At 24.4% G+C, this 23744-nt stretch overlaps 2 protein-coding genes across 3 annotated transcripts; both read left to right on the top strand.

The window, feature by feature from the left end:
- Positions 1–1541: 1541 nt before the first annotated feature.
- LOC132929020 (ATP-binding cassette sub-family C member 4-like) lies at positions 1542–9751 on the top strand. 2 transcript variants are annotated; one of them, XM_060994045.1, is made up of 26 exons: positions 1542–1741; positions 2438–2521; positions 2739–2849; positions 2920–3054; positions 3408–3621; positions 3931–4153; positions 4243–4399; positions 4467–4605; positions 4679–4789; positions 4908–5198; positions 5276–5440; positions 5524–5645; positions 5730–5827; positions 5885–5970; positions 6052–6440; positions 6501–6781; positions 6854–6933; positions 7003–7153; positions 7454–7560; positions 7650–7773; positions 7985–8155; positions 8245–8372; positions 8440–8685; positions 8790–8962; positions 9100–9340; positions 9430–9751. In XM_060994045.1, the coding sequence occupies exons 2-26, from the start codon at positions 2445–2447 to the stop codon at positions 9475–9477; spliced, it is 4068 nt and encodes a 1355-aa protein (XP_060850028.1). In that variant the 5' UTR covers positions 1542–1741; positions 2438–2444; the 3' UTR covers positions 9478–9751. The 2 variants fall into 2 exon arrangements, with proteins under 2 accessions (XP_060850028.1, XP_060850029.1); XM_060994046.1 differs by lacking the exons at positions 1542–1741; positions 2438–2521; positions 2739–2849; positions 2920–3054; positions 3408–3621 and having other exon boundaries at positions 4026–4153; positions 4230–4399.
- Positions 9752–12887: 3136 nt separating this feature from the next.
- LOC132929019 (ATP-binding cassette sub-family C member 4-like) lies at positions 12888–22133 on the top strand. Its single transcript, XM_060994044.1, has 26 exons — positions 12888–13023; positions 13372–13455; positions 14507–14617; positions 14709–14843; positions 15003–15210; positions 15807–16029; positions 16099–16255; positions 16317–16455; positions 16812–16922; positions 17027–17299; positions 17373–17537; positions 17617–17738; positions 17799–17896; positions 17964–18049; positions 18121–18515; positions 18584–18870; positions 18937–19016; positions 19079–19229; positions 19371–19477; positions 19544–19667; positions 19995–20165; positions 20250–20377; positions 21019–21264; positions 21381–21553; positions 21638–21878; positions 21962–22133. Exons 2-26 carry the CDS (start codon positions 13379–13381, stop codon positions 22025–22027), a joined length of 4074 nt encoding a protein of 1357 aa, XP_060850027.1. The 5' UTR covers positions 12888–13023; positions 13372–13378; the 3' UTR covers positions 22028–22133.
- The last annotated feature ends 1611 nt before the right edge of the window (positions 22134–23744 follow it).

Genomic DNA, 23744 nt, shown 5'->3' with positions numbered 1-23744 from the left:
AATCATATTTTATAGTACTAAATATATATTGATTATCTCGTTTTAGTAAATCAATATAATAATTATTTAATAGGCAGGTAATGTAATTCAATTATTAAAGTTTTATACGTTTAAATATTATCTTATATAAATATAATTTATTTCAATGATATTCTTTAATAGTTTTGCTATCAATTTTTTTATATATATATTATATTACTATAGAATACTTAATTGTATTTAAACAATTCTGTGCAATATTAGGATTACATAACTAATAAAAATATAATATTTTAGTACTAAAATAACTGTTTATTTTCTTTACTTTAGCGACCTCAAAATTAGTTAATTGATTAAATTATTTTTGAATAGTTATTATATTATTTTTATCTATATGCTGTAAGATGGAATATTACACATGATTTAAAGACACTGTAACTTATGTTATGACATAAATATAATAAAGGTTATTATAATTGAAATCAATTTTACTATACATAGAGTTTACATTAAAATACAATTAGTAGTAAGTACGATAATAGTATTATAAGATTGAAGTTTCAATTCAAAAGTTAAATTATTTTATTTTGATCCCATATGTAAGTAAACTTATTTTAGAATCTTTAAATTTCCAATAAATAAATATCAATGATGTCTAACCGTAGTTATCTGGAAGTAGTGTGGATGGATGCTCCCTTCTCTTACGTTTAATACACTAATTTTTAACTTATTTACTTATTGTATTATATACTGTGTATACACATTGTAAATGTATTTTATAAATAAATAAATTAATTAAAAAAATATATGGTTATCTATAGAAACAGATTACTGGGATCTAAAATTCTACATTCTTTTTAATGCTCAAGATAGTCAAACAAAAAGTTGTTAATTAATAACGATTTAAAATAAATTGAAAATATATTTTTCATTATAGAAATAGTTTATACTATTTACAATTCATACATTTTTTGAAATAATTAAATATTAGATAAATTATAAAAATAAAAATGACTTGTATTAAGACTCATTAGAAACATCCTTACGTCAGAGTATATTAATTCATTTTTATCAATAATTACATAATGGTAAAGTAATGCTCCACAAAATATCAAGAGCCATGCAGTGAAATAACTGTACAAATGAATATTACATATACATGTGTAAAAGTTTACTAATAAGTATTATCATTATTATTAGACAATTGAATCATTTCAACTATAAATCCCTACTATTTTTCATAGATACAGTCGTTGATAATACCAAATTTATCGTCTAGACGATAATCTTTACCCCACTTTAACCAGTAACCATTAGGTTTGGGCTTATTCATAAGTAGTTGACTTACTCATATTTAAATTAAAAACACCATACATATAAATTATAATGCTCAGTACCTACATTGTCATTGATTAAAATATATAATAATTAGCTGATAATTTCGTTATGGTGTTACTATAATATAGAATAACACTTAAAAAAATTAAAATTTTAAACGCAGAATAGTTAAATCTTAAGTAAATATATATAGGTATATTCGTTTTCATACTAAAGTGGTATGTTATTATCAGTTGTATATGATTATACCTATTGTCTTCAACTTGTGTAACTTCTAATTAATTTATAACCAATACTTTATAATCTATTCAACTGATTTAGTTATAACAATATATTTACATATAGTTTGATTTTTTACATAATTCTGTGTAACACTGAAGTCTTCATAATATTTTATTTTTGGTTGCCATTTGTATTAAATTTGGTGAGTTATTTGATCTAATTAATAATGTTACTATTATATTGTACTAACTACTTAATTTTAATTATAAGGAGTATCTAATTTGATCAAATATTGTTACTATTAAAATCTTACCAAAAAATAATGTATTCAATAAATTAAATAGTTTTTGTTATACCTACGTGACAAAATCTAAGTCTGTTACGGCGTGATAACCAATTAGTACGTCTATGTAATATCAAATAAAGTAGAACATTTCAAAGTATAAAAGTACCTACTTCATAATTCAAAAGATTCTTTGCACACAATATTCACTAAATTTGAATAATTATTGTTACATAATAAATAGAATAATCAATCTATTGAACAATAGATGTGCTTTAAGAAATGAAATAATTTGAATTTAATGTTTAAATATTTTTAGGAAAGTATCTATATAGGTTTTCATGTTATTATAGTATTGAAACATTTAAGTTTTTATTATAATTTATTATTACTTTAAAGTAGTTTTAAATTTAAACATACACTGTGATCACATAAATGTATTATAAATATGTATTTAAACGAATTAAGTATCGATATGGTCTGTTTAATATATTTCTATTCATATTTTTTTGATACATATCAATGATATGACCGTTTACAATGCTATTTTAATGATTTTCATTTTAAAACATAACTTTGGTTATCAACTAACATTTATATTACCTATTATTTTAGGATAAATATGGACTCTGGTAATAAATACGAACGGCCTTCACATCCTAGAGCCAATGCAAATATTCTCGAAATCCTCACCTTTGGGTAAATTTTATATAATAAAATGAATACATGAATAATACATGAATAACATATTAACACGTATTTTCAATTAGCTATAAATAGTTGTATTTAATAATAGCTAATACTGGAAGTATTATAGTACTTACTACCAAAAATTAAGATAAATACGTAGTCGTAATGAATTTAAATTTATACCCAAGTACTATTTAATTCGATTTATTTTATACATTTATTTAAGATGGATTTACAAACTTTTCAAAACTGGAGAAAAAAGAGATTTAGAAATAAACGATTTGTATACAACACTAAATGACCACTTGTCATCATCATTAGGCAGAGAATTAGAAGAGTAATTATATTTATTTAATAAATATTGTTATTATTTATTAATAATTATACTTAAATTAATTTGATTAAAGGATATGGAAGAATGAGCTCACCAATGCTAAAAAAGCGAATCGATCGCCAAGCTTAACAAGAGCTTTGGTCAAAATGTTTGGAGTTAAGTTTATATTATATGGATTACTACAATCAGTCGTCGAAATTTTTCTAAAGTAAGCATTTTTTTGTTCAATATAATTACTATAATATATGATAATTACTTCAGATGTATATGTATAAAACGAAACATAATATAGAAAAATAAAATAAAATATTAGAATTCAGCAATATATTAAAAACAAAGCTTTTCAATTGTCATAATATTTTTATCAAATTCCTCTTTTATTGAATATTATGTAAAACATAACATTTATATTTTTTAAATTCCTCTATCTGCATTTTCGACCAAAGTTTCCATATTGATAATCGATTTTTGGGTTTTTAAAAAAGATCAAAAAGTTCCTTGTATTGTTAAAATTTAATTATTATTAAATTAATAATTTATATGCATTGTATTATTTCATAGAATGTCTCAACCATTACTCATCGGTGGACTGTTATCATACTTTAATCCTAATTTTTCCAACAACACGCATAATATAAAATACGCTTACATGTATGCGATATTGTTGGCATTAAACATGCTAGTTACATTGGTCATGTATCATGCAATACAAATAGAAATTTTACATTGCGGAATGAAAATACGTATTGCCTGCTGTTCAATAATATTTAAAAAGGTGAATATGTTTTAAAAAGTAACTAAATAACAATACGAATAAATGGGATATAAATAAAGTAATCTCATCTAATCTGCACACGTTTATTATTATTATTATTATTATTATTAAATAAACATAAATTAATAATTTCAAAAACGTGCATACAACATAGACTTTATAACGTTATTGGTCCTAATATTATAAATATTATCTCGAGGTTTATTCTTTACTCAATCAATTATACATTTATAACACTAGACTATATGATTAGTAAGTAACAATTATAGAATATAATCAAATGCACATATTACATTTTATTTTACCAAGGCATTGCGACTAAGTAAAACGGCTCTTGGTGAAACTACTGTCGGCCAAGTAGTAAATTTGTTATCGAATGATGTAAATCGGTTTGATAGTGTAGTAATATTTCTCAACTACCTATGGATGGGTCCCTTACAGACAGTTTTAGTCACATATTTTTTGTGGCAAGAAATTGGAGTATCATCAATACTTGGAGTAGCGATATTACTTTTGGTCATTCCATTACAAGGTTTGTATATAATTTATTTTTGAAAAAGTTCCGTTTATTTGTACTATTATTACCTATCAATATAAAACCAATAAAGAAATGTTAAACAGGTTGGATAGGAAAGAAAATTTCTGAATACCGATTGAATACAGCCATTAGGACCGACGAGAGAGTACGTTTGATGAATGAAATAATTTCAGGAATTCAAGTCATTAAAATGTACACTTGGGAAAAACCTTTCGCAAATTTTGTAGAATATGCAAGAAGGTTTGGTCTAGAAGCTAATAAATTATATATTTGAGTTAATAATAAATAATTATTATTATCATTCTAGAAAAGAAATACATGAGATTAAAGGATCATCGTACTGCAGAGCAGTAATGCTATCTTTTACGAGTTTCCATACTAGAGTTGCATTAGTATGCAGTATATTTTCATATGTGTTACTTGGAAACTATATATCTGCCCAACAAGTAAAATAAATCATGTAAATAAATAGCAAGGGTAAAAAACGTTATTTATAAATAATGAATTTGAAACTTTTAGGTATTTGTTATTACATCATATTATAATTTATTGCGGACAACAATGACAGGTTTTTTTCCACTAGGTATTGCAATAGTAGCGGAAATGTTTATATCTATTAAACGACTCCAGGTAATAATAGTATAATACAATTTGTATTAGAAAAATATAAATAAATTTAATATTATAATTTAAGAAATAAATTGTTTAAAAATACATCAGATATTTTATAGAATATTTATTGTTTAAGACATTTTTATTGTATGACGAAAAAAACGATCAAACAGTTTATCTATCAACATCTGATAAGACAAATGTTAATAGTAACAGAAAAATTATATATACTAATGACAATTTGACACCGATTAATAAAATATGTAATGATAATGAAACAACTCAATTAAATAACATCGGAGTTGTCGTAAATAATGCCACAGCTAAGTGGTCAGATACTCAAACTGAAAACTCTCTAGAAAATATTAATCTAACTGTAATACCTGGTCGATTAGTTGGAGTCATCGGTCCCGTGGGAGCTGGAAAAGTACAAAACTTCATAATATTATTTATTTATTTTAATAGATTGTAAATATTAAAAATATATTATTATAAAAATGTCAGAGTTCATTATTACAAGCAATTTTACAAGAACTTCCACTATCCGAAGGAAAAATTACAGTTAACGGTGTAGTTTCTTACGCATCACAGGAACCATGGTTATTTGCTGGTTCTGTACAACAAAATATCCTATTTGGTTCAAAAATGGATAATGAGCGTTATAAAAAAGTAAGCACCTTTAAAAACCATTTATATATGTTTAGTTATAATTCAATCTTAATCTATTATCATGATTTTCTAATTTAAAATAGGTTATACAAGTTTGTGCATTAAAAACTGACTTGAAACAATTTCCATATGGCGATAAAACAATCGTGGGAGAGAGAGGAGTTTCTCTTAGTGGTGGGCAAAGAGCGAGAATAAATTTAGCACGGTAAAAAAAACTGATTTTTTTTTATTATTATACCTTAATTTACATTAAATTAAAAATTTATTTTTTTAAATATCATTGTACTAGAGCTGTATATAAACAAGCGGATATTTATTTATTGGATGATCCTCTATCAGCTGTAGATACTCATGTTGGCAGGCATTTATTTAGGAAATGTATTAAAGGTAATAAAATGAAAAATATTGTAGTAATGTTTATTGATATTTTACTTCCATGTATAGGGTATCTCAGAGATAAAACGTGTATTCTTATAACCCACCAAATACAATACTTGAGTAGCGTAGATCAAATTATTCTAATGGATAAAGTAAATATAATATAGAAAATATAGATTGTATCTGTTCTTAAATTTATTAATTTATATTTAACATGATGAATAATCCTCCAGGGAAACGTATTAACAGAGGGATCATATGACGAACTTCAGAAGTCAAATTTAGACTTTATTAAAATGCTTGGATCACCAGTAGGAACCACGATTGAATCTTATAATGAAAATATTAAAAACAATATAAGTTCTAACAATCGCCGAATAGGTTATAGTCGACAAGTGTCCATAAACAGTGTTGCATCATCAATTGAAGATACCCAATTTAATGAATTTCAAGAACAACCTGTTGAAATATCTGAAAATCGAACTTCTGGAAGTGTTTCAAAAAGTGTTTATTCGTCGTATTTGTTTGCTGGTGGAAGTGATTGTAAAATATTATTTTTCTTTATCATATGTATTTTCACTCAAGTACTGGCATCAGGTGGAGATTTTTGGATGACCTATTGGTATTGGTAACATGATTATAATCTACTGAAAAATATTATATAGTATTCTATATTTTTTAGGGTTAATCTAGAAGAACATGTTTTTTATAGAATCAAAACTGTTACTGCATATGATACTAAAACAACTGACGATCCGTCTACGACATTATTGTGGTGGTCAATTTCTCGAAAAACGTGTTTCGTTGTTTTTATTATTTTAACTTTGTTTATGATAGCTGCCATTATCATCAGGTCTATTACATTTGTATCAGTTTGTATGAAATCTTCAACGATATTACACAATAAGATGTTTAGTGCTATAACAAGAGCTACAATGTATTTTTTTAACACGAATTCATCAGGTAATAAACCAATCGCAATTTGCAATATTTTTTCTATATTGTGTGTAATTGTTTATTTTTATTGTAATTAAGGACGTATTCTTAACCGATTTTCAAAGGATATGGGAGCTATTGATGAGATGTTACCAGCAACATTAATGGATTGCATACAAGTTATACATTTTTAAGCTTTAGTTCTTTGAATATGTATAACTATATTAATATTCACATTTTTAATATAGATTGGATTAGTATTAATAGCAATTGTAATTGTTATTGGAATTATAAATTTTTACCTTATGATACCTACTTTCATCGTTGCAATAATATTTTACAAATTACGAATATTTTATTTGTCAACTTCCCGCAGTATCAAACGATTGGAAGGAGTTAGTAAGTACAGAGAAAAAAATTAATTCGATTATTTATATACCTTAACCCAGCGGTTTTCAAATATTTTATGTTTGAATATTAAAATTGCTATGAAAATATCTAAGAAGCACCAAAAACTATAAATATCAATTAAAATATAAATATAAAAATACATTTAAAAAAAATATTAAATTTTTCCTACTGTCTGTTGAGCATCCAAACCATTTTTTTGGAACGCTAAGGCTCTGTGGATTTTAGTATGAGAACCACTGATATAACAGAAAGTATTTTAAAATATTATTTTGAATTTTTAATGTATAGCAAGAAGTCCCGTATTTTCCCATTTGAATGCATCGCTTCAAGGTTTAACCACAATAAGGGCATACGGAGCTGAACAAATTTTATCTGATGAATTTGATAACCATCAAGTTTGTGATGAATATTTAAACATTGTTTTTTTTTTTAATTTATGTAATATATAATAATATACAATAAATTTATTATTATATCATTCTAGGACCTACATTCTTCGGCTTGGTATATATTTATTTGTTCAAGTAGAGCATTTGGATTATGGTTGGACATAGTATGTTTTATCTTTATAGTAATTGTGACATTTAGCTTCTTGATAATCGGAAATAGTAAGTTTAAAATAATATACGAGTATACCTATGTCCTATATGTATGTAATGTTATAATGCCTATTATAGAAAAGTGTATGATTTTGATATAAAAAATTAATTTGATAATTTATCATAAATAAACTTTACTTTTAACAAAATAAACAACATTGTTTACATTATTAAAAAAACAAACTAATAAAAAAATGTATTTTATTTTATTTTATTTCAGCGATATATGGAGGAAATGTTGGTCTAGCTATTACACAAGCAATTAGTCTGGCCGGAATGTTCCAATGGGGAATGAGACAATCAGCTGAAGTAGAGAACCAAATGACTTCAGTTGAAAGAGTACTTGAATACACTAATGCTCCACAGGAAGATATTCTTAAATCACCGCTAGGTAATAATTGATAATAATAATAAATAATTTTAATACATTTTTATCATAAAAATATATAAGTAACATTTTAGATTAATATTTTTACTTAGAAAAAAAACCACCCACGGAATGGCCTATGAATGGGAAGATAATTTTCAAAAACTTTTATCTTCGATATAGCACAGATAGTCCATTTGTAGTCAAAAATCTTAGTATAAATATTGAGCCAATGGAAAAAGTACTAATAAAAATAAGTAACTAACAATATAAAATTAATAATAATTATTATTAATTTATTCTTTAAGGTTGGAATCGTAGGGAGGACTGGTGCAGGAAAATCATCATTAATTGGAGCATTATTTAGATTAGCTATTAATGAGGGCAATATCATCATTGACGATATAGAAATACACGATTTAGGACTTCACGATTTGCGGTCTAAACTTTCTATCATCCCGCAAGAGCCCATTTTATTTTCAGGAACTATGCGAACCAATTTAGATCCGTTTAATGAATATCCAGATCATATTCTTTGGAATGCTTTAGACGAAGTAAACCTTTTAATTTAATATTTAATTTTTATAAATTATTTATAATTATATATACATAACTTTATACATGTATTAATAATATGTTTTACTTGTTTATTTTATAGGTAGAACTCAGATATATTGTTGAAGACTTACCCAATGGTCTTTACTCAAAAATGTCAGAAGGTGGTTCCAATTTCAGTGTCGGCCAAAGACAATTGGTGTGTTTAGCTAGAGCTATCGTTAGAAATAATAAGATTCTTGTATTAGATGAAGCCACTGCTAATGTTGATCCACAGTAAGAATATAACATATAAATAATACATAAATGTATATTGTTTATTCACACACACACACACTCACACATATATTTAAGACGTTTTGTTGTATAATTACCAAAATATATATATATATATATTTTTTTTTTTTTTGTAGAACTGATTTATTTATCCAAAATACTATTAGAAATAAATTCCGAATGTGTACGGTGCTAACAATTGCTCATCGTTTGAATACAGTAATGGATTCAGACAAGGTGCTTGTAATGGATGCAGGTACAATGGTTGAATTCGATCATCCATATAATTTGTTAAAAGATAAAAATGGGTTCTTGTATAAAATGGTGAAACAAACTGGTTCAACCAATGCAGAATTGTTACATAATATAGCTGCAGAGGTATTTAAAATTGTGATAAAATAATGTATTATATGTAATAGTTTAAATGTATTTTATTTTGTTATTATAAATTTTTTATTTGTTTACAGAGCTATAATAGAATGATTTTAACAAAAGAATACCTTATAAAATCATGAAAATAAGATGTTTTTGATCTACACATTTTCAAAAATCAATGGTTCCTTGTTTATCTGTTTGAAATGAGCTTAGCTTATAGTATGATTCAAACATTGTTTTAATTAAGAGCACTATTATTTTGTAAGCTCTGTTAGTATATTATTGTATGTTTTAGGTTTAGGTTATTTAAAAAATGTTTATCAATTTTCCATTGTAAACTTTTTAACATACTTTAAAATTATGTAAATTATTTTATTTTGACTTATACTTTATAATATACAAAATACTATAAGATTTCAGTTATTTATTCATTTACTGAAAAATAATTTTAATTAAAACTTTCAGGTGTTTTATTATATATCATTATTATTATTGCAGCTGGAAAAAAAGTTAGATTGAAAATATACTCTATATGGTTCAACGTTAGTCCAACAGTTGAAAAAAAAAATTATCAAAGCCAAATCATCATTCATAATTTACTCCTTACACCCAAAGTATGTCCACTAGACAAACTAAGCAGTAACACAATTCTTACAGTATTTGAAGAAATTTTTCTATGCTCAAATTTTGATAAATCCCTGAGCTAGGCTTCACAAATCTGAATAAAAATCAGCTAATTCCACATTTCACCTGATCCGTCCTTTTATTCGATCTAAACTATCAATTAACTGCAAACTTACAATCTATAATGCCATTATACCTAAGAAAAGCCAGGGCATATGGAATCGAGATATGGAGTTCATTTAAGCCTTTAAGACTTACAATGCTTCAAGCATTTCAGTCTATTTATTTTCGTCAAATTTTACCTGCTTTATAGTTTATAATAAATTTCTACAAAAATCTCAAAATTCAAGCATTCAATCAACTAGTAAAAAGTCACTACATCTAATTTCACCAAAGAACTCAAAATTATCAAGATCGACTAAACAAGCTTCTTCCTTTTCACATCGATCACAAAAAAATCAAACAGGTGACTACATAAATGTGTAATTATTAAATATTTTAATGTGCTTTTAAACATAATAAAAATTAATAAAATAAGATTGAAAACCTGTAAATTGTACTCCACACCCAAATTATTTTTAGGTAGGTAGGTACTTCATATTGTTTATACTTATACTTTATAGTACCTAAATATTATCTACCTGACACCAACAATATAATTGATATTTTTATTGTGTTTTAAACAGACTACACTTGTAATAATAAAACTTTTTATCGCATAAGTATGCAAACCTATCGTATTAATATGTATTTATATTATAGTGTTGCATACTATTACGTAAAATTGAATTTAACTATTAAACAAAATCTATTTTAAAATTAATAATTCAATTTACGATATTATTTTAGTTTTAGACCAATATTACTGTTTTTGTATACAGCGGATATCTGCATCTTATAAAAATTATAAATTTATCACTGATTTTAATTATAAATTGAACATTTAAGATATAATGTCAGGACTCAAGATAGTGCAATACTTAAATTAATGACGAGTTTAGTGAAAAGAAGGTTTTGGTCTTCCATTACTTTATAAAAGTTGAGAATGAACACTAAAACTTACATACAATTTTAATGTTTTAAAGATAATTATTATAAATGTATATGCGAAGAGAAATACCTATTAAAATAATTTTAAAGTTTAAATCAGATAAAAACTATAAAATTTTTTATGAACAGTTGCAATCGTTTTTAATTAAACACTTGAAAGAACAACTAATGACATTTTTTTTAATAAAAATAACATGCAATATAATTAAGAAAGTTATTTTTAAAAAAAATTGTTGAATTCGACAATAAATCATAGTCAATAGTTTAAAAATAATTTAAATATTATGTAAATTTAATTACACATAGTAAAATATAATAATATAGGTAAATATTTTTGAACGATAACAAATATTAATATCGTTATACTTTGTTTAAACATCCCATTTCGTCAATATTTGAACTATGTCTATAAAAAAAAAAGCTATTACAATATATTTTTCGGTGTCAATGCTCAGTAATAACTACTTATAAGGAACCTTATATTAAGTTTTCAAGTCTTAACTATAAATAATAAAACAACTATTTATATCAAACAAGTAATACATCAATAATAATATAGAAAATAATAATACATTAGATTTAATTTCTTCAAAACCGAATTAATTACCGATATTGAAAAATAAAATCAACTATAAAAATAACATAATCATTTCGTTATTTTATTTACCAGGTTGTCAATGATTTTGCAACAACACAACTACTGTTTAAAACCAATAATAATTTATTGGAATATTCTCAACAATTGGCTTAATATTACTTTAAAGTTTACTAACGAGAATAATCCTTTTCAATCAATATGTACATTTGCATTATGGCGTACGATCTAATTTACAATAAGTTTCTTAACAAAGTCAACAATTAAATATATATTTGGTTTTATATAGTATTGAATATCAACTAAACATTAATTCTATGGACTGAACTTCAACCGATTCAATAATGAGTTTACTATTAAACGAATATAGCAAATCAAACTTATACGAAGAAAAAAGAACACATCGTATCGCCCCACTTAGAATCTAAAATTTACTAATATTTACAAAGTGTGGTATGCTATATTGAAGAGTAATGCGCATCCTGTAAACAATGAATTAGTTGAAAAATATTAAGAGAAAACATAATAGGTACATTAAAAAAAAAAAAAAAATACGATAGAAATAAAAGTTTATTAACTAAGAACCTAACAATATTTATTGACGATTAAAAAATATATTTTTGCAGTAGAGTAAAATCAAGATGCTCTAAGAGCGCTCATGATGATAAGCAATTTATCATGGAAAATGGTATTAATACCAATAATACTTTTAGCTTTGGAAAATTAGATAATAAATAACAAAATAAATATAAAGAGAGGTAATTTTTTTAATTTAAAGAATTAATTTAAAAACTAATCAGAAATATTTTAAACTATAATTAATCAACATTTATTAATATTATATGTTACAAACTTGTATTATCAACAATAGTTTATTTTAGCATAAGTATTATTTCTATATCAAAACAATATATAAAAATAAATTTACATTTATTGAGAAAAATACTGAAAATATATTATTATTATTCTGTGGAATATAACCAAAATATTATTTTATTTATTAATTTATTATATGGGAAATAACTATAAATAATTAAATTAAAATAATATAAGTGACCTTAGAATGTTATTATTATTATTCTAATACATACAAATAACATCACTTCATTATATTTCAACTTCCTAATGTACTCGGGACTAAAATTATTTAATCTTATTAGGGAATTATATTATTATAAAGTAACATTATACAAGACATCTACTCATTATTTAGTATTGATTATGAATAATGGTATTTATGCACTTGAATTACTATACTTATATAAATTAGAAGTAGGTATAAGCTCTTAGTTGCTATCATGTACACTGTACACAGTGTACAGTGTACAGTTATAGAATAGTATTATTAAACAAGCAGTATAATTTGGCAGTTTGACTAATAACGAAAAAAAATATATTACTAAGAGTTTTCAAAAATGTAAGTTATATTTTTGGATTAAATATACTTTTTTTAAAATATTTTTTTGCAAAATGTGTATTACTCTTATTATTATATATAATAAATAATACGTTAAATAATCAGCATCATATTTTGTTATTTATCAGTTTATTATACATTTAATACAAACTAGAGTACTAGACTTATATTACCTATTTAAATTTAAATTTATTATTCAATGCTTAATCGTGGCAATAAGAAATATAATCTTTAAAATCGTTTTTCATACTCTAAAATAGCTTTTATTCTATTATAAATTAACTAACAAATAATTCTATTTATCATATAAATAAATACTGTACATTATATTATTTTCTATTATTTTAGAATAAAAATGGATGCGACGTTCAAAGAAGAAATACCACCAAATCCAAGATCAAAAGCTAATATTTTTGAAATTATAACATATAGGTAAACTTAAAAACATTTAACACAACTGTAATATTTAAAAATATTAAATAAAAAAAATTAATTACTATTATATGTTTAATAGTTGTTAATCTTTTAAATTAAAATTAGAATAAAATAAAATAAAATGTATAGTTTCGTATACAAAAAAGCATCAATAGATTGGTTAATTATAATAATGTAGGTACTTTATTTTTACTTTATTATAATATAATTTCCACAACATATCTAAGAGTGTAGTACATTTTTAATCAATGGAATATCGGGTTTTAACAGAAAAATCTAATAGTATTTTAATTTAAGTAAAGTTAATAATATTAAATAATTATAATACTTATTAAATGAAACTAACTTCTATGCTTACCATTATTTTTTCTTAGTTACTCATTCAATAGAAACAAAATATATGTTATATGTAGTAAATTATTCATTTTTGTTAGTTATTTCTGTAACACTCTTAACGCCTACGTAAATAATTGTAATCTCTAAAATTTTTAATTATTTTTTCAAGATATCATCCATCACCCTTATTCCAGCAGAAGGATTCTAAAGAGCTATATTCTCTCCTTACATTATTTAATTTATGTACAGCACATCTGGTAACTATATGTATCATCAACATCTCACTAGCTTATTATGTAGTCAATCAAATATTATACACTTAAAAAGAACATGCAAATTATGTTAAACATTACTTAAAAAAAATCTGCTTAAATAGGTTGTTATTTTGATCCTCTAAATTGAGAACAAAAGTTAATAATGAAAAATCCTCCTAATTATTTAATCATATAAAGAAAACGATATCCATCCGGCCACTGTATATTACTACTCGTATATTATCAAGTTCCAAAATTTAAAATATTAATCTCAATGTATTTTAAATGCTAATGTGTATACAAAACAACAGGTTAAATGAAAATTAAATGTTATGAATTGCAAATGCTGAGCTCAAAATCGTATTATTAAATAAGACATTTATAATTAAACAATAAAATAAGCTTAATAATAACTAAAATTGTATCGAATCATTAAAATATTTTTATAATATTTTAAGGTGGATTTTAAAATTTATCAAAAAAGGATTAAACAAAGAATTGGATTTTATTGACTTATATAATGTTTTGGATGGTGATTCGTCTGATTTATTGGGAAATGAATTACAAAAGTAAATAGCTTTTCACGTATTTATATATGAATTTCAATCAATATTAGAAAGTATAGAAATTGATTTTTGTATTGATTTTTTTTTTTTATAGATTTTGGGATGATGAATTAATAAATTCAAAAACTAATAACCGAAAGCCTAGTTTTGTTAAGACGCTATTCAAAATGTTTGGCAAAAGGTTTATGTTTAGTGCAACTTATTTAACTATATTTCAGATTACATTAAGGTAATATCTTATAAAATAGTTTATTTCATAAAATATACAATATTATAATACCATAGAAGATATAATTATTAGTATTATAATATATAATTCAATTAAATAATAAAAAAATATTCATTATTGAGATAACAATAAAAAAATACCCTTAATTTTTATTAATAGTATAAGCATTTCAACTATGGTAGGACTGATAGTCAATCATTTTGAAACTAATACATCTTTTGATCAAAATCCAGTTGGAGTATATTTAGCAATTGGACTAGTTTCACTTTTATTAATAAGAGCAATTATGTATAACAGCATCAGCATGTCAAATGCACATTTATCGATGCAAATGCGTGTGGCAACATGTGATCTCATTTACAATAAGGTAATAATTAGGTAATATTATACTTTAAAAATTAATATAATATTTAACCAAAATAAACATTTACTAAGATGTCAACATTTATTAATGTTTGTATTTTAAGATATATTTTTTTAACAATATATAGTATATAGGTACTTTTTATATTTAAATTATACGTAATATAATAGTATACAATTTCAATACTTTACCTACCTATTGATAACATTCTTATTTATATTAATCATTGTATACGTAGAATATTATATACATTTAAAGTTTAACTAACCTTTAAATTTTAAAATTGTATATACTATCTACTTAATTTTAATGTAAAAACAAATTTAAAAAAAATAATTTTTATTTTGTTTTTAATTATACTTATAAACTATTTAAATTAATATTAAATTATACGCATTCAAATTTAAAGCAGCATTTAATAGTTATTATAGATTATTTATCTATAAAAAAATTGTTGGTTTAATATTCTAAATATATTAACTATGGCAGTTTTTCTTTTTCACATATTATTAGATAGTATAATAATACCACATTGTTCATATTATGCTTATACAAACTACAAACATAGAACTATTTTATAATATAATTGATTTTATTAGGCTCTGCGGCTCAAAATAAATTCCCTGGACTCGACTACAACTGGTCATATAATAAACTTAATGTCAAACGACGTTAACCGATTTGATGTATCTTTAATATATTTACCTTTCATATTGATTGGACCTTTGGAAACATTTATTACGATTTATTTTTTGTGGCAAGAAGTAGGTGTGTCATCAATTATAGGAGTAATCGCATTACTTATATTTATACCATTACAAGGTTAGTAAAAAGATAATTTAAATATTGAATTATTATTATTATCAACTGTTATTTTGTTTGATATTTAAGTCTGGTTAGCGTCGATAACTTCTAATATTCGATTAAAAATAGCCAATAAAACTGACAAGAGAGTTCATTTAATGAATGAAATAATATCGGGATTACAAACAATCAAGATGTATACTTGGGAACCATTTTTTGATAATCTTACAAAACAATTAAGAAAGTAATTAGTCCAAAAAATAAAAAAAAAATTTATTTATTAAAAAAATAATGGTTTATTACAGGGAAGAAATTAGCAAAATTATTGAAGCATCGTACATAAAACGTATTTTGACGTCTTTCTTTTTATTTAACACAAGAATCGCATTGTTTTTTAACATATTTTCATACGTTCTGCTTGGAAATTATATAACCGCATCAAAAGTAATGTAGTGCCTATTCATAATAATTGTATCATAATATTTTATGTAAACCACTTACGACACTTATTGCACACTTATAAACTATATTAATATCTTTCATCAATCCTATACAAAATAATATTTGATGTTGTCTCATGTACCTGTAATATCTATGGTAAAGATGTAATTTATGGTATCAATAGATCAATAAACTTCTAATAACATTTACCAAAAAATAAGTATTTAAATCAATATTTATTTTATTATTATTTAATTATATTATATAGGTAATATACGAGTATCTATATACAATTTCTGATAAATAATACAATATAATATCGTAATTATTCCTGATCAAATAATGTTTATAAAATTAAGGTATTTGTTGTAACGTCGTACTATAACATTTTGCGGTCGTCACTAACATTACTTTTCCCACCAGGAATAAGTTTAGCTGCTGAATTACTAGTTTCGATCAAACGAATTGAGGTATGAACGAATATATATATATATATATTAAATAAAATATATGGCATTTTTTATACTTATATTATGTAATAATTATAAATATTATATACTACGTATTTTATTAGCATTTCCTTTTACGTGAAGAAAAAGGTAAACAATCAATAAGTCAAACAAAAACTACCAATGGGTTTGAAAAATCAAATAATAATAGTACAGTTCCAAATAATAATAGTATCAATTTAAATGATACTGAACAATTAAGTAATTTTGGTATAGTCGTTTCGAATGCTACTGCCAAGTGGTCAGACACTCAAACCGAAAATACATTAGATAATATTAATTTAATCATAAGACCTGGTCGATTGGCTGCAATAATCGGACCAGTAGGAGCTGGGAAAGTACAAATAATAAAAATAACCTAACCTAACCATTTGATGTATTTTCAAATCAGACAATTATTCCATTTCTTAGAGTTCGTTAATACAAGCAATTTTACATGAGTTGCCACTTTCTGAAGGAAACATCTCAGTACACGGAATAGTGTCTTACGCGTCACAAGAACCATGGTTATTTGCAGGATCTATAAGAAAAAATATTTTATTCGGTTCAACAATGGATAAGGATCGTTATAAAAGGGTGAATAGTTTTTAAATGTGTTAAAATTAAAAATAAAGTGACGATTTGGTATTTATTATTCTGTTTGATTGTGACTAAGGTTATACAAGTATGTGCATTAAAAACTGATTTTGAACAATTGACATACGGTGATAGAACAATGGTAGGGGAAAGGGGAGTTTCTCTTAGTGGCGGACAGAGAGCACGAATCAATTTAGCAAGGTATAACGATATTATTAGTTTTTCAAAAAATAATTGAATACTCATATATATTTTTTCTAGAGCGATATACAAGCAAGCAGATATTTATTTATTAGATGATCCTTTATCAGCAGTCGACACTCGTGTTGGAAAGCATTTATACGAAAAATGCATAAAAAGTATTCAAATATTTTATACCGCATTTGAAATTAGTACCAAATTTAATTATTTTGTTATATTATATAGATTACCTTAAAGATAAGACTTGTCTACTCGTAACCCATCAAATTCAATACTTAACTAATGTAGATCAAATTGTTTTGATGGAAAACGTAAGTATGCATAATAATATTATATGGGTAGAAAGATACAATTTATATTTTTATATCACTTTTTGTGTTAGGCAAAGGTGGTAACAGAGGGTTCTTATCAAGAACTTCAAACTTCTGGTCTAGACTTTACTAAATTGTTCAAACCTTCTACTGAAACAGCAGTTTTACCCGATAATGAGTGTAAAATAGATAAATCTTGTAACAATAATATAGCACGTTCCAAATTATATATTCGTCAAGAGTCTATCTTAAGCGTTGCATCATCAATAGAAGAAACCAAATTTAGTGATACTATAACTGAACCTGTTGAAATAGCTGAAACCCGTTCTTCGGGAAATATATCATTTAATGTTTATTTGTCATACATTTTAGCTGGTGGTCATATGTGCAAAGTTATATGTTTAATATTGGTTTGTATTTTTACACAATTCCTCACATCTAGTGGAGATTATTGGATAACTTATTGGTACTTAAATTTTTTCAATATTTATAAATTAACAAAATATTGATATAACATTTTGGGGTTTTTTTTAGGGTAAATTTAGAAGAACATATTTTTAGTACATCCAAACCTCTTATGCCTATCAGTAACGGCACTTCTACCACAGTTAATCCTTTTGTTGATTTGATACCGTGGATTGTATCAAGGAATACTTGTGTTATAGTATTTGCTGCATTAACGTTCTCAATCATATTAGCCACCTTAGTTGAATCAATTTTATTAGTATCTGTATGCACTACAGCATCAACGAATTTACACAATCAAATGTTTAGTGCTATTACAAGATCAACAATGAATTTTTTAAATACAAATTCATCAGGTAAAAAATATATGATTGATGAAATATTTTGTTTACTTTAATAGCAACTTTGTTTTTTTATTTTAGGGCGAATTCTCAATCGTTTTTCAAAAGATATAGGACTTATTGATGAAATATTGCCTAATATTCTAGTCGACGTTATACAAGTAAAATATAATAATATACATTTTATATTTAAATATGTTTATACTTTTTTACACTTTATTAGATTGGTTTAATGGTGATTGGGATGTTCGTAGTTGTTGGAATCGTCAACCCTTATTTAACCATACCAACAATTATTTTAGTAATGGTTTTTTTCAAAATGAGAAATATTTATATGACTATATCTCATAACATTAAACGTCTAGAAGGAGTCAGTAAGTATTGTAAATAATTAAATCTTTATGAAAATTTAAGTGTTGAATTAACTGGTTTCTTATTAAATATACTTCTCAGATGTCATATAAAATTAAAAAATATGTAAAAAATCAAATTAATTTTTTGTCTTTAAAACTTAGCTCGGAGCCCTATATATACCCATGTAAATGCATCTATTCATGGACTGACCACAATAAGATCATTTAAAGTAGAACAAATACTTTTTAAAGAGTTCGCCATCCACCAAGTAATAATATACCAGACTAAATTATTTAATTGTTTTCAATACTTATTAAGTGAAAAATATTTTTAGAATTTACACTCTGCAGCGTGGTATTTATTTATTGCTTTAAATAGAGCATTTGGATTTTGGCTGGATTTAATTTGCATATTATTTATAAGTACTATAACATTTTACTTTATATTTATTGACAATGGTAAGTATAAAACCTAATCTAACCATGATTATTTAAAAAAATAATATTCTGCATTAGAATGTAAAATTAAAATACATGTTGTCATTAAAAAAGTAAAAACTTAACATACTATAACAATATCGATAAATAATAATTAAAATATAGTTTTTTCAAATCTATTAATTATTTAAGAGTTACAATTATAAAAAAAACTTATTTTTATAAACGTAATAAATAATACAATAATTCGTGTTCTTTGATAAAATAAAAACTAAAAAGATAGTAACACAAATAAAATTGTATCACATTCTTTCAGACTTCGTTTAAATAATTTGAACATAATTATAGATAACTATGGTGGAAATGTCGGGCTGGCTATCACGCAAGCTATTGGATTAACTAGTTTGTTCCAATGGGTAGTTAGACAATCTGCGGAATTGGAAAATCAAATGACGTCTGTTGAAAGAGTTTTAGAATACACAAATATACCACAAGAATCAACTTTTGAATCGCTTCCAGGTAATACCTAACTAATATATTAAGAATTATGATATGCTGAAAAAATAAATTGAAGCCTTAATACAATTTCTAAAATTATTTTAGACAAGAAGCCATCAAAAACATGGCCACATGAAGGTCAAATTATATTCAAAAATTTTTATCTACGTTATGACCCAGATGCATCGTTTATTTTGATCGATTTAAATATCAAAATTTCACCCGCAGAAAAAGTAACATACAAAATTAGATAATATTACATGTTCTGTTTAAATAGTTGTTAGATATAGCTTATTTTATTAATTCTGAATTTCATAACCCATTGTATAATACGATATGTAAAATAAATTTTAGTCTTAAGTTTTGTTTATAATGATAATGTTGTGTTTATTAAGATTAGAAGAACTAATGCAAGAAAATCGATTTGGTTGCAGGCTTGAAAGTTTGAAACTCAAATTAGATATTTAAAAAAAAAATAACTTATCTTTTTTTAATTACATTGTTAGATATACCATTTAAAATGGATTTTTCATTAAAATAATTTATATATAATTTATACAAAATATATTAGATAGGTAACAGAAATTTGCTGAGTATTGAGAATTAAAAAAAAATATCTCATACTCCTACTCACATCAGTCACACTTAAAATAAATTACTATAATGTATATTCATATACATCATTACATCCTGCATTTAATCAGTATTCTATATTTACAAAAATATTTAAATAGCGCCTAGGTTTAAAACAATTACTGCTCACCTAATATAAGCATAGGCACATCGGAAATCTATACACTGACATTATCTAAATCTAACTATTAATGTGTTATATATTATATTATATAAGCAAATATAGGTTTTATTTATTTAGATTGGAATCGTTGGAAGAACTGGTGCAGGAAAATCATCTTTGATTTCTGCATTGTTTAGATTAGCTTTTAATGAAGGTAAAATCATTATCGACGGAATAGAAATACATGAATTGGGATTACACGATTTGCGATCCAAAATTTCCATCATACCTCAAGAACCAGTTTTGTTTTCAGGAACAATGAGAAACAATTTAGATCCATTTAATGAATATCCGGATCACATTCTTTGGAAAGCTTTAGATGAAGTAAAATTATTATTTCAAGTATTTTTGTCTATTATGTGTTCAATATTAATTACTGCATAAACAAAACGATATTAATTTGCATACCTACCTACATAAGACATAACTAATATTTTCAGGTGGAACTCAAAAATGTTGTAGACGATTTATCGGATGGCCTAAACTCGAAAATTTCAGAAGGTGGATCTAATTTCAGTGTTGGTCAAAGACAATTAGTATGTTTAGCTAGAGCAATTATACGAAATAACAAAATTCTTATATTAGACGAAGCCACTGCAAATGTTGACGCACAGTAAAAAATCGAATTTAAAAATATTACAATTTGTAAATTAAATAATACAACTACTAAAGTTATGTTCATAATTTCTACATTTAGAACCGATTCTTTGATTCAAAACACTATAAGAAATAAATTTCGTAAGTGTACAGTATTAACGATTGCACATCGGTTGAATACAGTGATGGATTCTGATAAGATACTTGTGATGAACTCTGGCACAGTAGTTGAATTTGATCATCCATATAATTTATTGGAAAATAAAGATGGATATTTACATAAAATGGTAGAACAAACCGGACATAGCAATGCTCAATCGCTACATAATTTAGCTTATGAGGTATTTATCTTTCTTATATGCATATATTTTTACTTATTAGTGTATTTAATTCATACATATATATTTATTTATAATTTTAAAAGAGTTATAATAAAGGACACATGCTAAACGATCATCGATTGTCAAGCATTAACGAAGACGAGGACTAAACCAGATCATGAATATATAGTTATTTACGTATAATCAAATAAGTATTTGATAATTATTGCATATTTAAGTTAATTATAAAATTATTATAAAACATTTTTAAAACTATTTTTATTTATTTTATAAATAATTACATATTTATGAAAATATCACCTATGTGACCTGAAATATTATGAGATATTATACTTGGCATCTATCGTACCGCAGAGCGATATTCACAATTATATTTTAATACTTAATTAGTAAAATAGATATGAACATTTAAACAAATTAAGAAAATAAAGATAAAGTTTTCAAATGTAGAATAATTCGATCATCCTATTAGATTATTAAAATAACACTCACGGATTTCTCTGGAAAATTGTAAAACAAACTGATAACAATACTGCGCGGTATAGTTACATAATATACAATTGCAGAGTTAAACGTAATTATCATTTTAGTTTATAATATTTATTATTTTCACTGTATTATTTTAATAGCCTATAAATCATAACTTTATGTTTTTAAGTATTACAAGCTTATTCAATATATTATATTTAATCAGTTTAATTCGCTAAATAGTATACATTTACTATGAATGTTCCATGTTTGTCAAGCTAGTTGGCGTTGGCTTTGGGACTCAATAGTGATAGCAACCGCAACATGAATGCTTATGAAGAATTTTTAATCCATTTTATATGCTGTAAAGTTGTTTCTTCAGAGGAATTTTTTAATGATAGTATTAAATTATATTATTAAATATTTAAAATAAAAAAGAATTATGATTAATATCGTTATTTTTCTGTTATTATTTTTGCATTATTTTGATTTTAATCACGTAGTGCTTTAACTTAATCTTACATAATACATTAGATGCAATTACCTCTGTTTGTCGATATTGTGTCTGAAGACACCTATCATAATTATTTAAATAAATTCATACATTACGTTTATTGTGGTTTCATGTAACAAATAGTACCTAGTCAGTACTTTGAGGGATTCAATTATCAGTACCGTTTTACAAAATAATCAAAAATTGAATTAAATTAATATTGGGGTAGTGGTTTCTGCTGCTTTATACATTAGGTTACTGTATATATGTTATTAATTACTGTAATTAAATTGGAAAAACGATACTGAAACGGTCAGTCGATATATATCACTAAGTATAAGTATGATGTATTATAATATGACTCATAATATTATATTATGTTTATTGATATTGTTAAGTTATTTATTTTATTTTTTGTATTAAGTTTGACAGGTCACATTTTTCCGAAAACATTGAATTTATCTTAATAATTATTATTATATAAATAATAAGTATAATTTATACCTTATTATATTCTTGCTATTAACCTTTGAGTCAATAGGTACTACCCTTCCGTAAAATAATGTGAATAAATCATTAGAATTAAAATCAATAATATCTTAAGAATGTTGAAAGGTTTAATCATTAAATTAATATTGCATATCAAATAGTTAATAGATTATGATTTACGTATAATAAAGAAGGATTTACAAAATCAATAAAATTAATTTCTAAATATGTACAACCAGTTATTCACATTCGACTCTTTATACACAAGTGACTATACCATTCCCGTTCGGTACCATCCTGTTTAGGAATAATAGGTACATACTTATATATACCATTTTTTACTAATTTTAAAATTAATCGATCGGTTCTAGTTAATATGCTCAGATAAATTGTTTAAAAGGAATATTATAACTAAA

Source organism: Rhopalosiphum padi, chromosome 4 (genome assembly GCF_020882245.1).
Source record: "Rhopalosiphum padi isolate XX-2018 chromosome 4, ASM2088224v1, whole genome shotgun sequence".
NCBI lineage: Eukaryota > Metazoa > Arthropoda > Insecta > Hemiptera > Aphididae > Rhopalosiphum > Rhopalosiphum padi.
Note: the sequence above shows the minus strand (reverse complement) of the source record. Positions and strands in the feature narration are given on the sequence as shown.